This window comes from Phalaenopsis equestris, unplaced genomic scaffold (genome assembly GCF_001263595.1).
Source record: "Phalaenopsis equestris unplaced genomic scaffold, ASM126359v1 Scaffold000202, whole genome shotgun sequence".
Classification (NCBI taxonomy): Eukaryota; Viridiplantae; Streptophyta; class Magnoliopsida; order Asparagales; family Orchidaceae; genus Phalaenopsis; species Phalaenopsis equestris.
The window spans coordinates 541,361-564,357 of record NW_018164644.1 but is presented as its reverse complement, the minus strand read 5'-3'; the positions used below and the strand labels follow the sequence as shown (position 1 = coordinate 564,357).

The 22,997-nt window shown below is 34.3% G+C and overlaps 1 protein-coding gene across 1 annotated transcript; it reads left to right on the top strand.

Annotated features, from left to right (window-relative positions):
- Positions 1 to 9,906: 9,906 nt before the first annotated feature.
- LOC110022698 lies at positions 9,907 to 22,997 on the top strand. Its single transcript, XM_020721772.1, has 5 exons — positions 9,907 to 9,999; positions 10,070 to 10,500; positions 20,038 to 21,327; positions 21,527 to 21,552; positions 22,380 to 22,997. Exons 2-5 carry the CDS (start codon positions 10,488 to 10,490, stop codon positions 22,995 to 22,997), a joined length of 1,947 nt encoding a protein of 648 aa, XP_020577431.1. The 5' UTR covers positions 9,907 to 9,999; positions 10,070 to 10,487.

The window sequence follows — 22,997 nt, the reverse complement described above, 5'->3', positions numbered from 1 at the left end:
TGATTATATTTGGGTCGGGTTATTTTCGGACCAGACTCAAACCCGACCCGTTGACCCGAATTGACACCCCTCATGTTGAAGGACTTTCTCAACTAACAGAGAAGACTCTTGAGAACTACGTTGAGTTGAGAAATGACTTATATGCCTTGTAGTGAACTCTTCTCATACTAGACATTGTAACTTATCAGAAATTGCGTGAGGTCAACTTACATTCTCCAAACGTGCTGACGGTTTGTGATGCACAGTTTTGTAAATATTTTTTAATATTGCAAAACACACATACAACAATGCTAATAATATATATATTCAATTTAAATCCAAAAAATAATAACTTAAGTAAAAATAATTATATCTTTTAAAATTTTTAAACCGCCAAACCCGTAATAATAACACAAGTATACGTATCGCTTAAGTAATAAATGACTCTAAAATGCTTATGAATAAATTCTTATGATTATAATGTAAAACACTATTCAAACTACAAAACTGAAGTACAAAATTCAAATTTAAAGTGATTGAGTGTATGCTAAATAAAATGCAATTAAAATAACTAAGTTAATTAAATTAATTGCTAAGCTTCAAAAGTAAACTTATGAAAACCAAACCAAGTTTTTGAGATGAAGAGTTCAAATTTAAGAAAACATCATTCTCCTTTACAATGAGTATATGAATTATGAAGAAATTAAAATCATTTATATATATACATATAATTGTATTGTGTCAAATATGAGCAATCTTATTCTTTACCATCTTTTAAGTGCATAAAGAACATTGATTAATCCAGAGTTTGGTCCCTGATTTCGTGGCTAGGTTGGGAGGATACTGGCTACCACTCCAGAGCTCCCACCACTTCATCACCTGAGAGCTAACAATCTCGCGTTAGTTACCAATCAACTGGACCAAATTGGGGATTTTAATTTGTTACTTTAAAATCTCCAATTCTGCATCCAATAAAATATATTTTCCTATTTATTTGCACTCAATCCCATGAATAACATCGTCACCAATGGAATCAAATATGACTCTCACAATGTTATAGAAATCATAGTCCTTTCATATCATATGTTTCTCAACCCATTTTAAAATTTCATATAGCCAGATCAAAAAGTAAATGAAGATCGGAGTTCAAATCATCACAAATTATTGATATTTAAAATCATATAAAACAAAATCAATTCTTTACAAAACTATATCTCAGAATAAGGAGAATGATAAAGAATACTACTCGGAATTCATAAGAAAGATACGAAAAAACACGAATTTCATAAATAAAACAAGTTTACAAAACAAAGAAATAAAAGATACAACTTATCTCACAATTATTCCCAAGCAAATCATTAGAAGTTCTCTTCAAGCGCTTTCCCTCTTTACAGGCACTCTCAATTCTCTCTTGGAAATGTAATGAAGAAGAAATCTCTCACTTTTTCTCTCCTTTTACAATCCTTAAAAAAAATCTCCAAGTCATTGACTTTCTCTCTTTAACTCTCTCTCTCTCTCTCTCTCTCTCTCTCTCTCTCTCTCGCTAAACTTTGCACGCCTCCACCCTTCGAACCCCCTTTAGCCCTAGACTTCCCTCCCTCTATTTTATTAGAGGTTGCCTCCCTCCACAAAGAATTCAAAATTCTCTCTAAAATTCTATCCAAAAGTCAAACATTTTGAATTCCAAAAGACATGTTTATTGATCCAAGAGACATATCCTTTCATCAAAGAGCCTTCCAAAGTATCTAGATGCGTTGAATCACTCCATAATGCATTTGAAACACGTAGACCCTTCAAAATTCACGCAAAATTCGTCATGAACCGTCTTAATTCATAAAAAAGTCATCTCTGGCGCCTCAGGCGCTAATTCTGGCTCTTCAGACGCCAAGTTGCTTATGTCTGCGCAGTTTTGGGTTCTGGCGCTTCAGGCGCTAGCTCTCTGTAAAATGACGCTTCGCGTGGTAGCTCTCTGTAAAGTGATGCTTCAGGCGCCAAATCTGGCGCTTCAAACTCCAAATCCACAAAATTTGGCTTCAATCATTCTTTTTGTTATTTTTGCTCGAAATTCCTAAAATTGATATATCTGCACCAAAAACATAAAAATGTCTTTCTTTAAAGTGCAATATCACAAAAAATAAGCATAAAATGTATACTTAAAATAACACATTATTTTGATGTATCAGTTTGTTGTCAAGCTTAATGATGCGAGGTGGATGTGTAGAGCTACTAGTATATAGGAGTTAAGCTTCCTGAAGAGGAACTTCAGTGCGCGGAGGGTTGCCAAATTTGCACCCCTATACGATGGATTTCAAGGTAGATGTGCTCCTCCAGTATGCATAACCGTCGGTTGTTGAGCTTTGCGTAAAAGATGGAGAATGTCATTTTGAGACTCTTCCATTCTTTGTATATGATCTTCTAGTGTGGTTAAGGAAGTTTATTCACCATAAGGATGATGTGTATCCCGGACTTTAGGATTGCACTTTGGAATGATGAGTATTAGAACGAAAAGTGCATGTATTGCACTTGTAGCCATCAATGAAGTGCAAACTTCTATCAACAGGACTTCAATTTTCACAAAGGGGGTCAAACTATTGTATGATGAAAATTTGCGATCGTAAAATTTAATATCTCAGTGTTGTACAAAAATTTAACACAGACACATAAATACTGAGAAAGTAATAAGATAAGAAACTAGAACTTTTTACGTTGAAAACTCAGATAAGAAAATCACGGTGCTTAGCCAGTCAAAATAATTCACTATAAGTTTACAAATACAAAAACAAACTTTTATCTCACAACTGGGAACATGTTACAATGTTACACCAAGTACAATGTTTATATGTATGTAGTATATAAAAAAAATTCATTGTTTTCTAAATACAACACTCAAGAGAAGTTGCTACCGAGAGTTATTGTCGGGTCCTTAATACATTATCTTTGATTTACGTTGTTGTGCAATATTTAGGATACATTGTTACTTTACATGATATTCCATTACTTAACAAAATACTTTCTTACTTAACGGAGTCCACCGACAACAGCGAGCATGAGGCAGTCTATGATGGTTAGCGGCGGTCAACCGATGAAGGTCAACAATGGTTGGTGGCTATGAAGACCAGAAGTTTTCGCTAGGCCTTCAGTCCAACACAACAATAAAATTATGCTTCTTTTTTCTTTCTTCCCCTTTCAAGTAAATAGATGGGGTATATTTATAGGGCCCTAGGGGAGGGGCATTTTGGTCATTCAACGATAACTCCATAACCACTCGAATAGGGTAGTAAACGAGCCAACTCAGGCTCAGATCATGTTCTCAAGCTTGGCTTGTGTTCAACTCATTAAGAAATAACATTGTTTGTTCTTAGTTCATTTATATACTGGGGCCAAAAAAATTTTTCGTGTTTGACTCATTTGCTTAGCTAGCTGAACACGAGCTATTCGTCAACACCTGGTCATTTTGACATCCCTAGTCACACAGTCAATATATTAAGGGTATGGGCGAGATTTAAAGCATGTTGTTTATATAAAATATTCATTTAAATATAATTTAATTTTTTTTTATTCTATTTTTTAATTGATTATAAATCACCTGGTCATTTTGACATCCTCAGTCACACAGTCGCAATGAGTTATTTTTAAGACCTTAGTCACATACCCGTAAGATGTTAAAGGTAAGGCGAGATTTAAATCTTTTTATTTGTATTAAAACATTCATTTAAATAGAATTTAATATATTTTAATTCTATTGTTAATTAATTATTTTAATTGATTATAAATCTTTGTAGTCTCGTAGTCAATTAAATTATTTTAAAATATTACACTTGAATTATATTTATATATATATATATATATATATATATATACACACTGTCACCTGAGACTTGTTGGTACAACAACCTCTTTGAAGGTCGTAAATCCCTTCAGGTCACGGGTTCGAATCTCCCTCTGGCCAGTTTGCCGGTAGTAAGGGCGATTCTCAAATAGTTAGGCACATGAGGGTGGTTGAGGGCTCGGATAATAGCCATCGGCAATTCTTTATATATATATGTATCAAAACAAGCCTAACATGAATGAACAAATCTTTGTTAGTGTTTGGTTTGTTTATATATAGAGTGCAAAAAAATTATTCGTGTTCGGCTTGTTTGCTTAACGCACGAATCCAACATGAGCTAGTGAGCGAACTGAGCACGATTTCTTCACAAACAACTAGCCTTTTTGACAGCCCTACACCCGAACAAACGAATCCAACATGTGATATTTAGCAAACTGAGCACGAGTTCTTCACAAACGACTAACCTTTTTGACAACCCTACACCTGAGCAAACGAACCGCGTTGATTCCCGTTGATCATAAGGGATTTTTTTTTTAATTTGAGGACGCCAATGAGCTTAAAATTTAAAAATATGGCTCGTTGGGTTTCTTTTGTTGAGATGCACGATGTGACTATATGTACATCAAATTTGGAGTTTATTTAACCATTCAACTAGCTTCCGGAAACCTCTAAATGTGGTTCGATGGTTTAATCTAGGTTTGATTGGACTTAAATTTGACCAATTTTGATATCATTGAGTTCATATTGTTGAAACATTTAGTTTGACTATAAACTTGTTGAAATTAGAGCATTGGATTATTTTCAAAGAATATTTTTATTTTTTAAAAATGTCTCGAGATTCGTGTCAAATGATAAAATTGGTTGGTAATTTATAAACGTGTTTTGAATATTTTTAAAAATATGACTGCATAACTTGTAAAAAATATTCTAACTCAACATATTTTAGAAAAAAAAATATTAAAACAAAAATAGAAATAAAAATGATGCCAAATGGGCTGGTTCCTCTACAGATCCATTTCATCTTGGTTCAAACAACCTAAAAAATATATTAAATACAGCTCAAAAAAATCAAAAGAAAAATATATTTGATATTTAAAAAAAAAAATCAAATTCTAAAAAGTATACTCAAAATACTTAAAAAATTAATTTAATTTTTGAATATATGCAGATTTGCTTTAAAAAATAACAAATAAATTAGGAGAAATTATATTAAATAACTGTATTTTTAAAAATAAATGTAAAAATAAATATATCCCCAGTAGGCCTAAATATTTCAATCAGTTTAGTTACTTATAAATGACTAGAATAATCTCTAGGGGAATTTGCATACATGCAACAATGTATTTACATGTCTAACATTTAAAGTTTGATCTTTATATTTATAAGGTGTCATAAATCTACGCATGAAAAAATTAATAATAGTCGAATTTAATTTTTTAAGTGATGTTAAAATTTCGGGTGCTATAAATATAAATAAGAAGGTTTTGGTGTTAGACTCGCAAATACAAAGAATTGTATGGTCTGAATGAAAAATTTCCTTATATTTTAATTTCCTTATAAAAAGAATTATGCTCAATTATAAATTGAAGATAAAATAAGTAAAAATTTTGAATTTGACCCTATCTGGGTCTGCCCCTGTTAGATACTAGTTATCTTTGCAAAGATTTGCTTAATCAAGCTTCTATTGTCTAAAAGAATCTTTGTTATGGTTTTTCTTATACTTATAAATAATTAAAGCAAAGAGCGAAATGTGATTGGTTAACTAAGGATAAAGATGATATTAAATTTTTTTTATCAAAAGTTTAAAATTAGAAATAATTCTAATCTTATTAAAGAAATTCTTCTTAATAATCATGTTGATATTTCTTATGTGGTTTTTGATAGTGATTCATATAGCAATTCTATTTTTTCTTCTAATATAAAGGATTTAGATATGGAGTTTTTTCATGAGGAGATTAAAAATATTTTTTATTCTATTGGTAATAGCAAATCTCCTGGCCTTGATGGTTTTTTCTTCCAAAATTTTCAAAGTTCTTTAGGATATTATTGGTGATGATTGAATTCATGCTTCAAATATTTTTTTTATTTCTGGCAATCTTTCTAACAGAATAAAACATACTTATATTAATTTGATTCCTATACGCAAGGTGCTCAAACTTTTGATGGTTTCGTTCTATATCTCTTTATAATACCTTGCATAAAGTTATTGGCAAACGTTTGGTGGACAAAATTAAACCTATTTTTTCTAATATTATTAATCCTGCTCAAGCCGTATTTATTAATGGTAAAGATATTACTAATAATGTTATTCTGGTTAATAAGCTTTTATATGATTTAATTCTTATAGTTTTGGTAAAAGATTTTGTCCAAAATTGACCTTAAAAAGACTTTTGATATGGTTAATAGAGGTTTTCTCTATGATAGTTTGGTTAAATTGAGGTTCCCTAAGACTTTTATTCATTGGATTAAAGCTTGTACTACTGATGTTTATTTTTCTGTTATAAATAATGGAGAAATAAATTGTTATTTTATTTATTCTTTGGGTTTGCGGCAAGATTTTCCTCTCTTACGTTATTTATTTATCTTAGTTATGGATGCTCTTTCTTCTATGTTGGATGCCTTCTTTTTTTATGCAACATAATTTTAATAAAGTGGATCTTCTTATTTATGTTGATGATATTGTGATATTTCACAATGTTAATCGTTCTGTTATTTTTCATTTGACTAACATTTTGAATAATTTTAGTCTTGCCTCTAATTTAGTGGTCAATTTCTCTAAATTGGCTATTTATTTCTCTAAAGATGTTAATTCTACTATTCAACAAAATCTTTGTGATATTTGTGGCTTTCCTTCTAAGATTTTGCATTGAATTTATCTTGTAATTACTGTTAAAAGTTTTAAGCTCAACATGATGTATTGTGCATGTAACTATCACAATAAAATAAGATAAATGCATTCTTTGGGGATTTGTTTATGTTCAGGTTGACTAATACACTTGCCCACAAAGAGGACCAAGTAAGAAAATCAAAATTTAATCATATTCAAAATAATGCCTACACATTCATGGTGTTAACTGCAAAAATCAAATTTATCAATTAATATAACAAGCGAATAAATGGTGTTAACTGCAAAAATATTTTACATAATACAAAAACTTCACTATAATAAGAGAGCTTCCCCAATTCTCCGAGCAAGCCATAAAAAATTGTAAGTAGAAATAGATTCAAGCTCCGACTTTAACAGCAGAATCAATAGCATCAGTGCTGTTCTGCTGCGACCATAACTGGGCGTATCTTCCAGCTCTTGATAGAAGAACTTCATGGGGTCCTTGTTCTACCACCTTCCCATTTTCTAGAACAATAATCTGGAAAAATAAATAAATAATAAATTGTGAATCAATAAAGCCTCCTAACTCAAACAAATTCATAATTGAATGCCACAATAACTAATCTAAACACTAAAGGGACATTTACATACAGAGGACACAATTCTTATGTATTTACATCTCACATCTAAACATTCATATTTCCACACATAACACTCAAAGCTTTAATATCATATAAAAAATAGCACTATTACTATTTTTTAAAAATAAAATATTCCATTTCATGCATAATTTTAAAGCACGAAAGAATGGTATATGTAAATATGAATGTTAAGGTGTGATATATGTAAATACATAAGAATTGTGTGCAATATACGTAAATTGCCCAAAACTAAAATACTTCACAAAGAGAACAGATGGTTTAGCTAAAATATTATAATTAACTATAATATAGCGCAATTCCCATGTATTTACATGTTTAATACCTAAACTTCACTTTTTTTAAACTTATACAACCTTCATATCACATCAAAAATACAATCATTTAAACTTTTACATGGTGATATATATATATAGAAAATTGATATTTGGGAGAAGCCCAAATATCGATTTCCCATGCGCAATCCGGCCCCATGATGAGAGCCTGTGTCATGTGCCTATAATTCGACCCCCCACGCACCACGGTAGGGATCGAACCCTTGCCAGAGGAGACTTATAGTGACCCTGCCGACCAACTGGACAAGTAATGCGGCACACACACACACACACACACACACACACACACACACACACACACACACGTGTGGGATCCTTCTTCAGATAGACCTGTTATCTATTTCAAATGATCAGATCTTTTGTTTATCTATAGCTTTCGTTGTGATATGTAGGGGTGTAAATGAGCCAAACACGAGCGAACTTGGGCTCAGCTCGTATTCAGCTCGTTTACACCCCTAGTGATAATTGATATATTGGTTTTTTAAGAATGCCTACGGTTGGTTTTGCTTAGGTAAAGCCTAGCTCAAGTTTGACACCTCCTATGTCTCGATCGCTTGATTTGGTCATTGTCATTGATGAATCACACCTTATGCTGGACATATTGAGCGGATATTGCCGTAACCTTTGTAGGGGTAACTGTTGTGGTGATTGGTGCTCTACCCACTACAAATCTTATCACAAATAAGGAACCATCGCCAGAACTTGACCCATTTTGAGCTAGAAGAAATAGATTTTTATGATGAATGAGCGTTATGAGTTGGCCCTTATGAAGAATTGACAATACACCACTTTTAGAGTCATCTCACAGGCTCTTCTCATTGAGGAATGAGATACCTATTGAGTTACAGTGATTCACCATCTACCCAATAGTCTAGTCTCGCTCCACCGATAGAAGCTCATCATCTTAGGATCTAGGGTTGACAACCAAAATAGATCAACTTATTAGCAAAACCTAACCAATTGAATCAATGTTGTTGACCCGAAGCCAATCAAGATCAATTGATCGACAAAACTGGCTTAGCTAACTGACCAAACCAACCTTACCAAGTCGAGACCAAACAACCTCAACAGACCGAGCTAAAGAGCAGTCGAGCGATAGGGTTGAATGGAGGACCTTTCTGACATGTTTTGAGTTTGTAGAGACCGAGGTCACTAGCTGAGTTGTTGCAATTGGCCAATAGACACATATCAACAGAAGAATACAACTATCTAACATCAATCAAAATTGAGCGAGTTAATCACATTCACCAAAGAGAATCGATCATGAAGAGAATTGGGAGCCAAGATACAATCCTCATCGCTCAGCTCGAACTTGCCCTGAAGATTCAAAAGGGACCAATCGAGCATATCATCGTGGGAATCAAGCCCAATATTTTGACCAACGCCAGGCTCGACAATGTGAATATGCTATCATTCAAACTATGTATTTTATTATCGAGTTCATAAAAATCATTAAATTTTTTTTCTTATTACGTGTGCATTCTCAGGTCTAGCCGACACTTAGGGAACTTGAGAAGTTTATGCAATGAATCATCAGAATCTGACTAACATTCAACGAACGTGAAATGACCGGCCAAAGAGGGTTTCACCCAAGCGTCTCAACTGACAATGATGCATGACATCCAATCAGTAAAATTTGTGAAAACTGACAGCGACGTACTACATATGATGGTTAAAAATTTTTCAAAATCAATAGCGATGAGAAGACATCCAATCAGTAAAAATTTGTGAAAACTGACAGCGACGTACTACATATGATGGTTAAAAATTTTTCAAAATCAATAGCGATGAGAAAACATCCAATCGAAAAAATCATCTGAATTTTACTGATGGCGACGATTAACGTCCGATCGACAAGGAGACTCGATTCCGTTTATGGGATGACTGGTGTTATTGAGGAACTAAATATTTTCTCTGAATGGACCTATCAGAAGGTAAATTGTTGTCTTTGGTCAGCTTTCTTGTAGTTGTTGACTCGCTTGCTTATTTATCTTGTTTAATCTGATTGGCTCGTACTCGAATCAATTACTCGTCCTTTTTCTCTTCTCCTGGCTCGATCCGTCTTCAGCTTTGTCTCGGGCATCTTCATTCGAATAACTTTTAGCTTTGACTCAGGTGACTGCATCTGATCGGATAAGTGGAGTCTTTTATCGACCCTCAATAATTTTAAGAAGATAAAAAAATATATAATTTTGGAATGTAAGAAAAAACTACGCTTGTCCTGCTTTTCGGCCTCCCGTCTTCCTGCTTGCCGCTCGTCGTGCGAGATCTGCTGCATCCCGGTGAAGTAGAATATGCGCCGGAAAAATATGGAGCTGGGAACGGAGTGATCATCCGATGTGCTTACTCTGCAAATATAAAGATTTAGAGGTGAAATATGTAAAAACCGAGTGTTGGGACAGCGCACAAGTCTCTAATTTATATTATTATGTCCCCTCAGGTCAAATTTATCAAATGAAACACGGTACAATCCATCCGAAAAAGTGCAGAATATCTTTTTCCCGGGCCCCGCACCTCGCAGCGATCCAGGATTCGCGGCCCAAGAAATCGATTAAAATAAGATCCGGATTGAAATAAAGCTGCTTCTCCACGCAGACCATGAAGCCTTCCATTGTCTCCACTGCAGCTGCTTCATGCAGTACTTGTAGCCAGCGCAGCATTATTTACGTGGTTCACAAAGCGCTGCGTAGGCAGCTGCTTTTTTTTTTCTTTTTTGTTAATCATCTTCTACAACTACTGAGAGGAAGAAAACCGCTGGCTTTGTTGAGGAATCGTGGGCCATTTGCTGCTGCTCTTGTACGAGGGTAGGAGGCCGCTTCTTCTTTCATCGCTATCGGTGGTGGAGAAGGCAGTGCCAGATGCATTTCGGAGGTAATGTGAAATTGGAATTTTGAGTTCTTCGCATTTGGGATTTGATTTCTCTTTGTTCTCGTGGAGCTAGGGTTTTGGCGCTGATTTGGGTTTGTTATTTTTTTTTTTTAAAGTAGTGGGTGATTGGAATTGGAATTATTGTTCTCTGGTGCTTCCTCGATGTTTTGGATCTCTTGGCTGGTGGGATTTGTTGGCTGCTTGCTTTTCTCCTGTTGCTTCGTCTCTATGTTTTAGATTTCGTGGAGAGTGGGATGGGTTGGTTCCCAGCTTTACTTGGACTGTACAGAGATTATGTTTAGCTTTGATAAGGTTGATTTTTGGTGCTGGTGATCTAGTTTTCTCTTGACATATTTACAATTTTCTTTTATTTTTGTTTTTCTTCTGTCTACATATCATTGAGGAGGAAAACTTCTATGCCATGTTAAAGTGAATAAGCATGAGTATTGAGCCAGCCCTCCAAGGGACACCAATAGGCCCAGAATTTGCCTGCCATCTATGATCATTTGTCAAATTCTATGACTATTAATCTTGAATTGAATTGATCATGCTATTGATAGAATGAATTTGCCTGCCATCTATGATCATTTGTCAAATTCGCCGACTTGTATGACTATTAATCTTGAATTGAATGGATCATGCTATTGATAGAACATTATGTTTTGACAAGACTGTCTGCCGATGTTCTAGGCTTATTAGAAGGTGTTTAATTATTGAGTTAAGCGGGGAAGTGATTGTGGAACAGAGTTTGGGAGGTGATAGAGAAAGATTGACAGCTATCCCAGCTGAAAAAAAAAAAATTGAGAGAACCACGAAATGGTGGTTCTGATGGGCACAGTTGTTGATCAAGATTCACCGCATGTGTCTAAACAAGCTATAGGCAGGCCATGCCACCCACTTGCAAAAGAAAGAGGATATAACACTCCTTAGGATAGAAAATCAAAGAATATAATCTCCAAATATATAAATCAAGACAAAAGTCACCCCAAAGCAAGTCAATGATCAAACATATAAATAGCTTTCAAATAAAACAATTCTAATTATATTTCTAATAATATAAACTTGGGGCTCACAAGGGCTGGAGCGGGAAAAAATGTGAGAATTGTTTCACTACAATAGTGTGATGTGATCATGTCTCCCTCATTTGCCCATGATGCGGTTTTGCGTATCTCGGAACGATCCCACATCATTCTCCTCCGGTGACATAGACCCTATGTTCATCTCCAGTTGCAGTAGAATTCTTACAGTATGACAACAAATCATCAATATAGATCAATTTTACGAGCATTTTCGTTTATCTTCTTGACAACTAAATGGACCATCTGCTATAAGTTTGAGCTTTTCAAATGAACATGCAGAAAATTGATCATTTTTCAGTCTAATTCACACTAAGGTACATTCCTTGAATACTTAGGTTTGGTAAAATTTTAGGAAGCATCCCATTATGAATATAAATTACCGAATTTAGTAATATAAAAAAAAATTAAAAGCCAACACAGTCATTCGTTTAACGGACAAATGCACGCCGAAGTGGCCTATCATGCAATCCATTTTTTTTTTGCGCATCAAAACTTTTGTATCATTATAACTTTTGAAGTTTACTATTTAAATTGAATGAATTATGGAAATAAATATAAAAATTTACAATATATTTATGTTAAAATAAATATAATACTTATAAATTTATCGTGAATTAAAATTAATAAATAATATAAGACATTTTTATCAATAATTTTAATGAAATTAATTAATCATAATTTAAATAATTATTTCTTTATTTTTATATATAATTAAATAAAATTTTAAAAATTAAAAATTAACTTACTAATTTAATTTGAATTAAATTGAATCGTGTTGAATAATAATTTTAAATTTAAATTAATTTAATTTAATTTAATAATCGATATGATTTTAAAAAGTGATAATAAAAAGATTTCTTTCACAGAAAAAAAAAATTTGCTAGAGAACTTTACAACTCCTATTCATTCGAATATCAAACATATAAAAATAAAAAAGTAAAAACAATATGCTAACTAAAAAAGAAAAACTGTATTTACTCATCTGTCAGTACTAAGGAGGAAAAAATAGAAAACAGAAAAAAAAAATATTGTTCACACAATCACTAACTATAAGGCTGACCATGCCAGTGTGGCATGCAATCGATCATTTAAATAGCGGTTGTGCCTAATGTTAAATTATTTTTTAATGCCAAAAATGGTAGTTTTTATTAATAAAGTTTTGTTTTAAAATTTGTTTCTTTATTACTTTCTTACTAATAAATTATTTGAGATGTTGTAACATTTTTTCACTTTTTTTTTAAATTGCATAGGTCTGATAATCGGAAGAATAGGAATTGTAGAGTTATCTAGCATTTTTTTTATCCATTAGGTGAAATAGATAGTGAAAAGTTGTGAAAAAAAATTATATTTATTTAACTGTATTTAGAAATGAAGAAAATAATTACTTAAATTATGATTAATTAATTAATTTAAATTATTGAATAAAAAGTCTTATATTATTTATTAATTTTTAATTAAGTGCCCAATGATTTTTTTTACGGAGTGGGCATAAAATCATTAGACATTTGAATACAATGTGCCCATATTTATGACACTTGAAATATTTCTTGGTTGGAAATATTTTGGGGGTGTAGTTTTATTCAATCTTTTCTTTTTTCCTATATTGACTTCTCCTCATAAGAATAAGTTTGAGCACTATGATTGATCTACTTTTATCACTCAAACTAATGGTTGATCTATTTTTAAAGTGTGTAGGAAAATTTATTGTATCAAGACACCTGATGCAAATTTGCATCAGGTGTCCAATGATAGGGTGCCACGTGGCAACCCGAGCTCAAACCGTGTATGTCAGTGGGCACAAATTGCCACATAGTCCCTTATTATTGGACACCTGATGCAAGTTTGCATCAGGTGTCCTGATGCAATAATTTATCGTGGTGTAGACTTGATACCTCTCCACTTTCAGGATTAAGTTATGAACGTCATGTAAGTTCCAATAAGTTTGTAATTGCACCATGTTAAATCCTCCAGGATACCATGCTATGGTGTTTTCCCTGTACTCCACTAGCTCATATTTCAACACAAGTTATTCAAATTCAATAGTGTATTTCTCTATTGAGAGATCTTTCTGTATTAAGTGTTGAAGTCCCAAGAACATATATTTGTAATGTGATAATAGATTCTTGGATTGCATCTCACTCTTCATCCAGAGTCAGGTCGTTATTTTGCTTCTTTCATCACCCTAGCATTGACACTTCAAATTTTTACACCACAGGTTGGGTCAAGGGGCTAAGCAACCAAGTGGTAACATTCTTAGTGTTACACCGCAAGATAGCCAGGAGCTACGAATTGACAATAATAACAAAAGTGGCACACATGCCATTTCACCAATTTGGCCTAACGTCCATCAAGATGCCACACCTGAGCTGCTCCCGAGGAGGGCAATTGAGCTAGATAAGGTGAAAGTAAACGAATATGGAACCTGGGTCCTACTGTCTCGAAGGTAAAAGCATCCCCATCATGTTGCAAACCATCAACCATGGTTAAGCAAACAAATGATAAACCTTTCTGTTTCAGAAGGGCGCAAAGTAGCAACTTTCGAAGTAGCTCAAAGCTTATAGAATTAAATCCTCGACCCTTCTCACAAACAGTAAATGACCAAAGTCGCATAGGAGATATCACACCAACAAACTTGCAACTCATAATATTTACAACATAAACAGCCTCCCAATGTAGATGATGCAACGGGATCCAATTAGAAAAGGAACCCTACTAGGAAGTGTCTTTTTTCCAAGTTTCACTTTGACAAAGAATGATGCAATTAAAGCAAAGAACAAAAACCCAAGGAAAATGAAATGCATCAAGGACATAACAGACATGGAGGATATACCCCCATTGTAGAATACATGACCCCACCTCCTCTCTTGGATAACCAGTGCCATATTTGCTACTAGTTTTAGGACCTTGATATGGACATCTTTAAACTCGATGCGGGAGCACCAGGATACTGACCAGCCCTGGAGACTTTTTATAACCCCTTTGATCTCATCACATTCCCCACACCACGCCCCACTCCTGATTAGTTTAAGGTTTTTGTCATTAAGGCTCTAACTCTAGTAATAATGTTCATGGGTTCCAATGTGATTGTGGACTAGCCATACTCTGAGCAGGAATTTCCCAATGGCGAGAACATTTAAACCTTTCTTCAATTTTTTCTTTTTTTTTTTGCACTCATGTATTAGAGCTTTCCCTATCTTTTTTGTCTTTAGTACACGTACAGGAGGGTCATCTTCTCCTTTTGATTTCTTTGTAACATTTCTCTCTAATACTCTTATACTTTTAATTAATGCAATATGCATATTTTCGAGGGAAATGCTTTTTTATAACTTGATGATAACTAGCTTCTCTCTTCTGTTAAGCGGGACAACCTTGTATTGAAAAATTTGTGTTACAGTCTGGAGGCCATTCAATGAATTCATTCGGATCCATGCAATCATTAAAATCCAATAAATTCACCTTTACACCGAAATCGCCCTCTCATATACTCAATGTTAAATAGACTCGACATCGGTTTTTCATCATTTAAAACTTCTTGGTGAATGAGTTTTCTTAATCTCATCAATATGGGTACTCACCATTGTTGTTGTGAGTGACTTCCCCAAGTAACTTCCTTATAAAATCAGTGAGACCCCGCTATAATTGAAGGATTTATTACTAAATATCCTCTGTTTAAGGGTTTTTTTATGACGACATGATAAATTTTCTCACTTTAGGATTGCAGTGATGGTGGAAAGTTTGGATCTAGGACTAGCCTAAAGCTTAGGGTTAGGTTTTGGTGGAGATATTGTGTTATGTGAAATTTAGGATTAATAATGAAGAAAAAATAAATCCCTAATGATTTAGTGTTCGTGGGGCTCTGATACAAAATGATATTGTTCTAGGATTAATAATGAAGAAAAACAACGGGTTTGGATTCTGTCTCCCGCATTCGCCCAAGATGCAATTCTACGTTCTCTGGGTCACTTTTTCATCATTGTCATAATTGTTTGCCACCTCGGCCATGAAACCATGACGCCACATTGATTATGTCTATGACACGTCATCTATGGAGATGTCTTTCTCAACCAATAGGACAACTCTTTATAACCTGTCCAACCCGTGTGACTTCTATTGTAAAAATAAATAGCACATTAAATGAGATTGTCAAATCTTGAAGAGCAGAGAACATTATACCAATAACAACTAAAACAGGAATAATATACTTGATGATAATGTTGTAGATTGGACGAGAAAATCTAGATGTGCTCTCTTGGTAACTTATTATAATAGGTCCAACAAATGTAATGATTTATAGATTTTAAATTTAACTATTTGTATCATACATGTCATCATATGATTCATTATCTATAGCAAGCTAATTGTGATTTATTTATATCACTAAATAACAACTTTTGCATTCTTATTCTCTCTTTCATAGAGAGGTACATGGCATGCAAGTTTTAATTAAACTTTTTGTCTTCTAATTAATGCATTCATGCATTTTTAATAGAGTTCCTTCATCAACTTGTAAAACCCACCCGTTCTACGTCTGGCCACCGCCCTACCAATGATATATAAAGAGAGGTAATTTATATGTATGGGTTGGAGCTTATAATTCATTTTTTTAATAAAGAAATGTTTGTTAATTTGAAGTTTCGAAAAGTATATTCTCTTATAATAAGTTTGATTCTCATTCTATCGATCAAACATATGCTATTTTTCCTCTCTTTAACAAAAATATAAAGCCTTCTTCCATCGATTTTTTAATTGATCCCACATATTCTATTTTTTTCCTTCCACAAGAATATGGAACCTTCTTTCTTCATTGCATAGTTGCATATCAACATCCTTGAAAAAGTTCTCCTACCTCCTTTGCCAACTCTTCTCCCTCCTACCCACATGTATATTTTTCTTAGCTTCTTCTTTTTCCATATAAGAATCTTTCTTGGAGAAGCGAATAACAAGATAGACATAACAACCCGACTCTTAGTCATCAAGATATTGTCTGCTTTGTCCTAATATTATCACATATAAGAATCTTTCTTGGAAAAGCGAATAACAAGATAGACATAACAACCCGACTCTCAGTCATCAAGATATTGTCTGCTTTGTCCTAATATTATCACATTTTGCCTTGTTTGTACAACTTATCTGGATGTCACTCATCCCAGGAGTGCTCTCACACGAGCACGCTTAAATTTGGAGTTTTTGATGAAACTCCAACCCTTACACTAGAAGGTATCTCATTGTTTAAGAGCTCAGCTTCATTCTACTTAAATCTCCCTCACTTGAGTAACTTACATCCTCGTCAATTTATCAACCCAAAATCACCCACCAAATATATATTCCTATCATTTGGTACAACCAGAACTCTCATCCATTGCAATATTGCCCGCTTTGGCCTAATAGTCTCACGATTTTTCCCTACTGGTGCAACTTCAAATGAATTCCCCCGTCCCATGAGTACTCCCACATGAGCACACTTAACTTTAGAGTTTCTAATGAAACTCATATGTTGCACCAAATGGTGTTTCATTGTTTAAGAGTTCGGCTTCATTCTACTTAAGGGGTTTCACCAACTCCCTCGCTATTCTTGGCGGTATTGTAGATGGAGCTCAACCAATGAACCTCGAGTAACATTGGACCATTATTCTTTATGTTTTAATTGGTATATTTAAATAAGAAAAAACTAACTTGATTCGCACAATGATTGGACAGTAGAATTGAAAATACATGGTGTGACTGCAACATTGAAATAAGTCAGGCATGTACTGTACCTGAAGAAGTATTTTAAGTCAAGCGGAATGCAAATTCTCAATATATGTTGAAATCATTGAAGTTTGCAAGGTGCGCAGTTTGCTATACAGGAAGTTAGAGGTGAGTATATTATTATAGGGTGCAACTTTGATTGTATTTTCAATTTTGTCGTCCATATTAGAGCATTGAGATTGGTGAGGTGGGAAAATGATATATTTATTGTAGATCAGGTTAGAAAACTATGGAAGGCACATGTTAATGAGAGAATTGTTAGCGATGACGAAGTGGATCAATCTCATATTGCACAATTTCTCCCTATCAAAGTGTACCATTTCAACATTTTATGATTATTAAGTTTGCATCGCGCTTACTATGTTTTAGGAGATTAGAGAGCCTGGTTTAATAATTTGTGTCATGACAGAGTCAAAATATATTACCATAGTATTGTAGTCATGGGAGAGAATTATCAGAAGTTTGTTGAATAATATTTTTACAATAAGCACAATATTTAAAATTGTTTATTTACAAATTTATTTAATTTTTTTAGATAAGATTTGGTTCAAAAGTTTATTGTAGATTTTGTTAATTTAATTTAATTTTGAATTTTCACCTTGTTAATTTTGATTAGATATAAGAGAGAGGCATGAAGAGTATATGGGGAATTGAGGGCTATAACTAGGGTTGTAAACGAGCCGAGCTTGAGCGAGCTCAGGCTTGGCTCGTGTTCGGCTCGTTCGAAATAGCTCGTGTTCGAAATCGGCTCGTGAACAGTGTGTTCGTGTTCGACTCGATTTAAATATTTGTGTTCGTGTTCGGCTCGTGTTCGGCTCGAAATTGGCTCGTTAATCTAAAATTGAGAAAAATAGATGTAATGTGTGGGATTCAAACCTGGATCAAATCTATACAAAAGAAGACACTAACCACATTGCTACATGAGGCGTTATGATTTAAATTTAGACATAAATATATATAATATATTATTATATAAATAATATATGTAATATATTGTTATATAAAAAATTATATATATATTTTTTTTTATCGAGCCATTTCGAGTTCGTGTTCGGCGAACAAACTGTTGTTCGTGTTCGGCTCGTTTAGCTCGTTAGGCTTAACGAACGAGCCGAACACGAGCTGTTTAACGAGCCGAACACGAGCTGTTCACGAACAACAAGCCAAATTGACAGCCCTAGCTATAACTAATTAGTGCTAAGAAATAGAAAAATGGGGAGAGCAAATGAGAGAGGATGAATCTTTGAGGAGCAGTCAAGTGGAGATCTTATGATATGATTTGATATTTTCATGTATTATCTCTCATGTTTGCTTATTGTGATTTCTATGAGACAAGAAGAGGTGTTTCAATGCATTTGACCTGAGAGATTTAAAGCTTTTCTTTGTAGTAAGATTATGTACTTTGGTTTGGACTAAAAGCATTTTTATGCGCTCCCTTTTCATTTGTACACCTGAGTAGTTTCTTGGTAAATACTTGTTTCCCCTCTCTTCCCTATCATGAATTTTGACCTTTTTTTTTTTTTTTTTTTTTTTTTGTGCTTAACCATATAAATTCTGGTCTCTTGTAACACTTGCTTCCATACAAGAAGTTAGGTTCTATCCTAACATGTCTGAACTTCACAAGATATTTTTAGCTTTTGTTGCTATCAACTTCCCTTATGTTTCTGCTAGATAGTTTGAATTATCTGACTGCTATTGGAACATGTACCCTATTTTATCTCTTTCTTGAATTGATTGTATCATTATTGAGAGTTGTTGAAATTGGTGTGTCATATTTATTTGATGAAGTTGGGCCTCCAGCTCAAATGAATTGGTTGATGGATTAGGCCAGGATTTTTTTTTCTTTTTGTTCTTTTTCTGCTAGGGTAGAAGGCATTGTAGTCGCCCTGGTTGTAACTTTGAAGGCTCTGCTAATGGTTATGTTCATCTTCTTGCTTATGTATTTCAGGAAAATACTGGTGTTAATTTTGTTATTTCCACGTCCTGTTTTGCAGTAAAAATGCCATTTTTAAAGCCTTTCAAATATGCTCGATGTATATTTCTCGTGATATAGAGCTTATCATTTGCGAATTAGTGCTGAGGATTCTCTTTCTTTCCCTCATAGCCTCCTTTTCATGAAGCTTTCATGAATGACATGTGAAGCATTACTAAATTTTTTGTGACTGTTTTTTCGAGCTGTTTACACACATACTACAATTCTTATGTATTTACATGTCTAACACCTAAACTTTAATATTTACATTCACAACACAAATCTTCAACACATCAAAAATACCGCTTTACTAACTTTTCAAATGCACCTTTTTATGCATAGGTTATAACACCTATAAGTGTAAACATCAAAATTTAGGTGTTAGATACATAATTCCATAAGAATTGTGTAGTACGTATGTAAATTTCCCTTTTTTTTTTTTGCTCTAAGGACGTTTAGTCAATAAATAAATCCCTTCCTAAGTATGACATCTAGCAGTTGCGCTTTGAAGGTTGCCACTAAAGCGGAGAGGTAATCTTGACCATCTTTTAAAGTATATGATGTCAGACAATGCTTCGCCAACTTGTAAACAAGGTGATGGTAGTGGTATTGGGATTGTTAATGGTACAAATATTAGTGCTTCCCAAACTCCTTACATGGGGCAGTGGATGGCTCATTGGCTGCAAGCATGCAAAAGCTCATCCTCTAAAACTTGTCAGCTTCATTCTGCTGCTCTTACAGGTAACACACTCCATCAATCTGAAGGACACCACTCAAAGGCACTTGATCGAATAAAGTCCGAAGAGTTCAAATTCGTAAGAGTGGATATGAGTCGAAGTTATAGTTTTGATGCGAAGGGTAAATCAAACTTTGCTGATGAAGATGATCCATTATCATATTCTTTGAGATCAGGTGAAACTTCAGGAGTTAATAAGGGAAAGTTTAAAGCTGTGGAAAAGTCTTCAATGAGAAGAAAAGTAGAGGCAATAGATGATGAAACTACATTTTCAGAAAAAGTAAGTACTCAGCAGCTAACCGAATCTTCTATAAAATGGAAAAATTCTGGATCATCAAGTTGCTGTCAAAGTCTAGATATTTCAGAATCGGATTTTGAACACTTTCCAATGCGAGAAATCAATAGGAAAATTGAGAGTTTATTGGCTTCTAAGAAAAAATCTTCTTATGGTGCTGTATCTGTTAAAATAGTGACGGAAAACTTGTCACTTTGTGAATCTACAGGGACTTCCAGTCTAGTGGAATTAGCACCTGGGAGTTGTCTTGCAGCCAAACATTACGAAGGCTTCCTTCCTGATAATGCTGCAGATATGGACGGAGCTTCTTCCCCTGTAATTCATGGATGCAAATATCAAAAGACAAATATGGTTGCCTGCATGTTCAGTTCTGGGTTGACTTACTTGGATCCTATGAACAACAACCTATGTTCTTGTTGCTCTAGTTCTAAATCAATGACAACAGGAATCAAGCGCAAGACTTCCTCTATTTCTGAAGGCTTAGGAAATTCATGGACAAGTCTAAAGGGAGGATCCACCCATTTGCTTAGAGAGTCCAGTCCAGCTGATTTTCCCTACTCTTTTTTACCTGAAAGACATGTTTCAGAAGTAAAAGGTGATTCTCCCATGCCTAATTGCTCAAAACATGATATGAGTCTACCTGAATCTTGCCAAATTTTGAAGTCTGTGGATTATGGAGAAAGATGTCAGAAGTTCTCTAGTACAGTAAAGTATTTACTGGTTGCAGATAAGGTGGAAAAGTATCAGTGTCTCAGAAAACAGACCAAGGGAGACTCTACTTTCACCCAAGTTTATGCAAATACTTCATCCACCCTTCCAACCAAACAAAATTATGGAAAGAAAAAGAAGAGCACGGCACCCTTGCAAAAATTTGTAAGTGATGAAGATATGAATGATTGTGATGATAATGACGCTCATCTTATTGCGGAACATAACGAGTTTCTTACTAATACTGATACAGTTTACAGCCATCCCAGTCATAGGTCAAGTTCTCTACCGGGTATGTGTTGGATTTGTTTTTGTGTTGACTTTTGATTTTCGCGGCTTGACACAAAGCAGTTCCATCCAGTTTTAGGCTCGACAGCATGCATAATGCTTAAAACTTCAGCATGTTTTCTTAGTTCAACGAATGATTTTTGCACTGATTATTTATTTTTAAGACTTTGCTGCTTCTTAATTCCAAGATTGGTTTTTTGCAGGAGAATCTTTTTCCAGGTCACAAAAGGTATGTAATTTCTATAAATCATAGTTAAAAAATTCTCTGTAGTTTAAACATGTTTATTGCTTAGTTGCCTCTATAGCCAAACGTGATTTATAGATGTTTCAATAGAATCATTGCTTTGTTATAGATCTAATTACATCATGAATTGCATCAATTGCTTAAAATTTATATTCCAATTATTAAAGGTGGGAGTTCTGGATCAAATTTGAAAACAAATGTAATATTCAATTCAGAAGCACATTATGCCGCAGCAGCTTGCATTGCCTTTTTTTTTTAATTCATTAGTTTAATTTTGCTAAAATTCAAGAGGCTGACATTAATTATGCTTGCAGTGAAACTGAGATGTGTTTGTGGTATAGGGAAAACTTTGTGTAATGAAAACAAATGTAACAAGTTAACTCTTATAATGTTGGTGACTAAAGCCAAAAGCATTGAAACACTTTTTGTCTTCATTGCCAATATTTTGACAATGTTTAAAAGGTTTTATTACATACAAAACACTTGAAACATTGCTATTTACAAAACTGGCACCGAGGACTTATCTGGAACTACTGAACTGATCCGTTTAAAACCTTTGAGAATTTGATAAAAATGAAATATAAGGGTTAAGGTTTTATCGTTAATTTTGATAATAAGTGTGTGCTACTTTCTAGATTCAGTTTTTATAACTCTGAACTGTTAACACATACTTATAATCCAAGGCTTATAAACTTATGTCAGTGTTCAAATCTCAAGTGTAATATTCAATTCCTTTGTGACTTGTAAAAAACTCACCTTTGTTTGATTTGATGAAGTCGCCACTGCATCTGATTGGAATCATGGCTTGACAGGGCATTACATCTTCAAATCTGAGAAATCCGAATCCTGTATTTGCTTCTTCTGGGGATGTTTCGACCACAAAAGTGGAGACTGGAATGGCTGAGAAGAGAGAAGCAGAACACGCTGCTTCTACACATGAAGCAACTGATGCAAGACATAGAAAAGCAAGTGTTTCTAGCACAGAAAGTTTGGCTGCAGATCATCATATAGCTTCACAAGTTAGGGCATCAGATGCCTCCAGCTCCAATCCTCTACCAAATCACACATCAGGATCAGAAACATGCAGCAGATGGATCAAGCGTCTCCAGGATAACCATTCCAAGACTGCTCCTTGTACGAAGAGGTTCAGACGGGGCGATGATTCCTCCAACGGCGATTCAGACGAATTTGTACAGTTGTGGAGGAGGAGGTGGCGCCATAGTGGCGATGAATCGTCCTCGACCGCATCAATGCCGAGTGTTCCGCTGACGCTTTTGCCGGAAAAATCCAGTGCGGCGCTTGAAAAATTTGAAGGGAAGATGTCTGCAAGCATTGGAGGGATGGCTTTGATGGGGAAGGCGATGAAGAATTATAGGCCGTATAGAATTCGGAGAGAGGAAGGATGTCTAGTATGGAATACGGGAGAGTGA